The following is a 5000-nucleotide window of genomic DNA, read 5'->3' as shown; positions in this document are numbered from 1 at the left end:
GGCTTTCCCATCCTAGTGCGAAAACTCTCCAAATATTACGTCATAAGGTAATCGAAGGAAAAGAAGACGATGAATTGACGAAGTAAGAAAGTTTGCGGGTGTGGACTGGCGCAGAAAGGCCTTAAACTGACGCAAGGGGTTGTGGTGGCCGATGTGGTAACGTCCCTGACTGGTGAATACCAGACTGGGGGTTCCAGTCCCGCTCAAACTCGTTAGTTTCTTTGGTCGCTGCAACGTCACCATCCTTGTAAGCTAAGGATGGTGGGTTTGGGGGAGCCTATAGGTCTATTTGCTGAGTCATCAGCAGCCATTGCCTGGTCTATCTTGGTTCTTAGCTTGGGTGGATAGGGGGCTTGGGCGCTGATCATAGGTATATATGGTCAATCTCTAGGGCCTTGTCCTACTCGATAGGGCAATGTCACTATCCCTTGCCCAATATCACTGTTCCTTGCCTTTGCCATTCATGAGCGGCCTTTAAACCTTTTTAAGTGGAAGAACATGTCTGAGGCCTTTGTTCTGCACTGAATGGCCCTCATGGGCCCAGGCATAGACTGGGCCATAAGGCCTAAATTCCGAAATCTAATATAATCAACCTCCATGGACGTCCTTTCATTGATTTCGGGAGTTAATCTGACGGAATGCAAAGAGATGGAAGCCAGGGAGAAATTAGTGGTGAAATTAACATGTTTGCAAATAGGAAACTTTGGATATTATGTTAAATCATTTGTAATTTTGTATTTTGCACTGTAATACTATATGCGCTACGTGTATTAAGAGCAATGTTGCACAGTATTGCATAAATAAAACATGTTTTAACATAGTTTATAAGTGTAGTAATATTATTATTATTATTATTATTACTTGCTAGGCTACAGCCCTAGTTGGAAAAGCAGAATGCCCACACACGCTACGGACTTGCTTGCTTAGTTCAAGAGGATTGGATTTAAAGGCCGCACATGAATGGCAGAGGCAAGGGACAGTAATATTTCCATATCAAGCAGGACAATGCCTTAGAGAATGACCCCCCCCCCCACATAAAAGTCTTATGCATAGTAGATGAAATATATAAAACATTGAATAATTATCATCTCATTAATGTATTTTTTAAAGCTATCTTCATTATATGATAAAGGGCTTGCTGTTCATTCTTCAAAAAAAAAAAAAAAAAAAAAATTAGGTCTTTTGCATAAGAAATATATAAAACATTAAATAATCATTATATCCATGATATATTTTTCTTAAGCTATTTTCATTATATAATAAAGGACTTGCTGTTAACTCTATATGAATTAACATTAACATGATAATGACGACCCATTTGGAAAATTATTACTTCTAAAGAAATGTTTTAATGCTCCTTATTTCCCTTTCATTCTGAGCTGCTGTTACAGCGTAGATAAATAATACAATTCTTTTCCTTCTTATTTTTTTTATTCGTATTTCACTACCCCGGATGAAGCCATCGTATAAATAGCAGTAATAATAACATGTCATCCCTTTTCTAATGAGGGATAAGAAGAGACTCGGTACTTCAGCTTAAGCTTCAGTATTCTGCCACTTGTGTCGCTGTTATCTAAGCGTTACTTACAGCTTTCATAATCATAATGTTACTATTTGAATTTTTCTCATAACTGTACTGTTACATATACACTTAGATAGATAGATAGATACACTGATAGATAGATGGTGTCTCATTCTCTTCCTTTCTCTCTCAATCTCTTTCTCGTGTTTATTTATTTCCTTACTTCCTTTCCTCGCTGAGCTATTGTTTCCTGTTGGAGCCCTGCTTTTCCAACTAGGGTTGTAGCTTAGTCAGTTATGTATGTGTGTATATATATATATGTATATATATATATATATATATATATATATATATATATATGTGTGTGTGTGTGTGTGTGTATTATATATATATATATATATATATATATATATATGTATATATACACACATGTATATATATATATATATATATATATATATATATATATATATATATATATATATATATATATATATACAGTATATATATATATGAACTATGCGTGATAATCGATAAGAACAAAAGGAAGACTAAAATAATAATGAAATGATCAAGGAATCTCTCTCTCTCTCTCTCTCTCTCTCTCTCTCTCTCTCTCTCTCTCTCTCTCTCTCTATGTGCGTGTGTGTAAAGAATAAAATTAAAAAAAAAAAACACTGTAAAAGTAGTTTTACTGCAGTACCAGATGTCCAATTAATCTAATTAGTTTTCTCGACTGAATAAAATAGTCTTCAGAATGACTCTAAAAGTCAGAAAATGTGAACGAACTGGAAAAGCAGTTTTCTTAAAATTTTTCAAACGCTATTTTAATCTCATTGAATCGAGTTGACAAAACGATTTAAATATTACGTTTTTTTGTTAATTTAACGTTTGAGAAAACTCAGTACAGTACAAGGTCTGTAGAATAGGCCACTTTCCTCTTGGTAAGGGTAGAGGAGACTCTTTAGCTATGGTAAGCAGCTCTTCTAGGAGAAGGACACTCCAAAATTAAACCATTATTTAGTGGCCACTTTCCTCTTGGTAAGGGTAGAGGAGACTCTTTAGCTATGGTGAGCAGCTCTTCAAACTATTGTTCTCTAGTGTTGGGTAGTGCCATAGCCTCTGTACCATGGTCTTCCACTGTCTTGGATTAGAGTTCTCTTGCTTGAGGGTACACTCGGGCACACTATTCTATCATATTCCTCTTCCTCTTGTTTTGTTAGAATTTATGTAGGAGATATTTATTTTAATGTTACTTTTCTTGATTGTTTCCTTTCCTCACTTGGCTATTTTCCCTGTTGTAGCCCCTGGGCTTATAGCATTCTGCTTTTCCAACTAAGTTTATAGCTTAGCAATTAATAATAATAATAATAATAATGATAATAATATTAATAATAATGATAATAATAATAATGATAATAATAATAATATAATAATAATGATAACGATAACGATAATAATAATAATAATAATAATAATAATAATAATAATAATAATAATAATAATAATAATAACAACAATAATAATAATAATAATGATAATAACAATAATAATAATAATAACAATGACCACCCATTATACAACTCCCATCTTCTCTTCCAGATTTCCTATCAGACGACGATGGGTCCATCGAGCTGATGTTGATGGGCGCCAGACTCTTCTCTCCCCCATTCTCCAACTATCTCCAACCATATAATAATCTCCAACAAGGTCTCTCATCCCCCTCGTTCAGATTGAGGCGGCCGCCCACACCCAAAAGTCTGAAACTGTTACGCCCGTACTATGTTGATATGCCGGAGGGCCCAAGCAAACGCCAGGTGAGTGTATGACCTGTACGATACTTGTAGGAAATGGTCGAATGAATTGAGCTTCATAAGTTGAGGTTCATAGAAGGATATAGCCCACAGCCTTATATCAGAGAAATGGATATGGATAAAGACAGTCCTATAGTAATTAAAGCAAGGCCAAATGTTTGTGACCTTTATGATACCTGTAGTAAATGGTCGAATAAATTGAGGTACATAAAAGGAAATGGCCCACGGCCTTTTATGAGAAAAATGGATATGGATAAAGACAGTCCTATAGTAACGAAGGCAGGGCCCAAGCCAACGCTAGGTGAGTTTAATACCTCTTCGATATTTGTAGTAAATGGTCGAATAAATTGAGGACATAGAAGGAAATGGCCCATAGCCTTTTATCAGAGAAATGGATATGGATAAAGACAGTCCTATAGTAATAAAAGCCAGGCCCAAGGTTTATTACCTCTCCGACACCTATAGTAAATAGTTGAATAAATTGAGGTTAGTAGAAGGAAATGACCCACAACCTTATATCAGATAAATGGATATAGGTACAGCAATCTTTGTAATGAAGGCAAGGTTAAATATGTTCAAAATAAAAGCAAATTCCAAGGGAAAATACACAGATGATATGTACGATCTGTGCAGAGCAGTAGAAGATGCTACAAAACATTTGTTTTCATGCCCCAAAATTAGGACAGTTAATGAAACAAGACATTGGCGTAGGTAAGTTTCAAAATCCTAGCATGAATCTGGTTGTATACGTAAGTAGGGCAATGCAAATGAAAGAAGATTTGAAGTAGGGCAATGCAAATGAAAGAAGATTTGAAGTAGGGCAATGCAAATGAAAGAAGATTTGAAGTAGGGCAATGCAAATGAAAGAAGAGTTTAGAAATACTAAACTTACCGCAATTGATTGCTAAAACTGATGAAAGCAAGGTATTATCCCAAGTGATTTCAAGGTAGAATGCGATCAAATTAGATGAGGATTTTCATTCAAAATGCTGTTTATGGTATAAGTTTAAAAGCTCAATTACAGTAATAGATATAAGCTTAAAAACTTTTTGCACCTAGCCTCCTGTGTTTGTTGTTTGATTTTTTGGATACCGAAGACATAAATCATCTCTTTCAATCCTTGATTGTCAGTTGGAAATATCCAGAGCCTGGTCGATAAGTAATTGTAATTGTCAAAATGTTGACTACATTTCTATAGCTGGAAGGGTAAAGGAGAGATTACTATCACCTTTCCTCCAGAAGTTTGATGTTTATGTATTTTCTATTTTAGGATTTATTCATCGAGTCTCTCCCCCCATCAAGTAATTTTTCTTCTCGGAAAAAGAATAAATTTCTCGTTTAATCTCTTTGGTTTTCCTTTCAATTCCTACTTTATGGCTTGTCTTAGATAGTTTTTTCAAAGCTGCCAGAAGCTGTCTTAGAATCATCACAGATAGAAATAGATTTTCTATAAAGGTTGGTAGATATTTACATAAAAATTAATAAGGAGATTTGTTCCTGGAATAATTATGTCAGGAACATTATCATCTCTATTTTATTTTCTCCAAACAGATGACGTTAGATATATTACCATTTTTTGCTAATTACCCAAAATGATTCAAAAGAGGAAGAGATATAAGATAGAATAGTGTGCTCGAGTGTACCCTCAAGCAAGAGAACTCTAA

General features: G+C 34.7%; 1 protein-coding gene across 1 annotated transcript in view; it reads left to right on the top strand.

Moving 5' to 3' along the window:
• Positions 1 to 5000, top strand: part of LOC137649774 (uncharacterized) — a 96987-nt gene that overhangs the window by 34596 nt on the left and 57391 nt on the right. Inside the window, exon 2 of the mRNA XM_068382724.1 lies at positions 3125 to 3339. Coding sequence (XP_068238825.1) covers positions 3125 to 3339 — 215 coding nt within the window. The remainder of the gene's footprint in view (positions 1 to 3124; positions 3340 to 5000) is intronic.

Source organism: Palaemon carinicauda, chromosome 11 (genome assembly GCF_036898095.1).
Source record: "Palaemon carinicauda isolate YSFRI2023 chromosome 11, ASM3689809v2, whole genome shotgun sequence".
NCBI classification, from domain to species: domain Eukaryota; kingdom Metazoa; phylum Arthropoda; class Malacostraca; order Decapoda; family Palaemonidae; genus Palaemon; species Palaemon carinicauda.
This window is presented reverse-complemented; position numbering and strand designations above follow the sequence as displayed.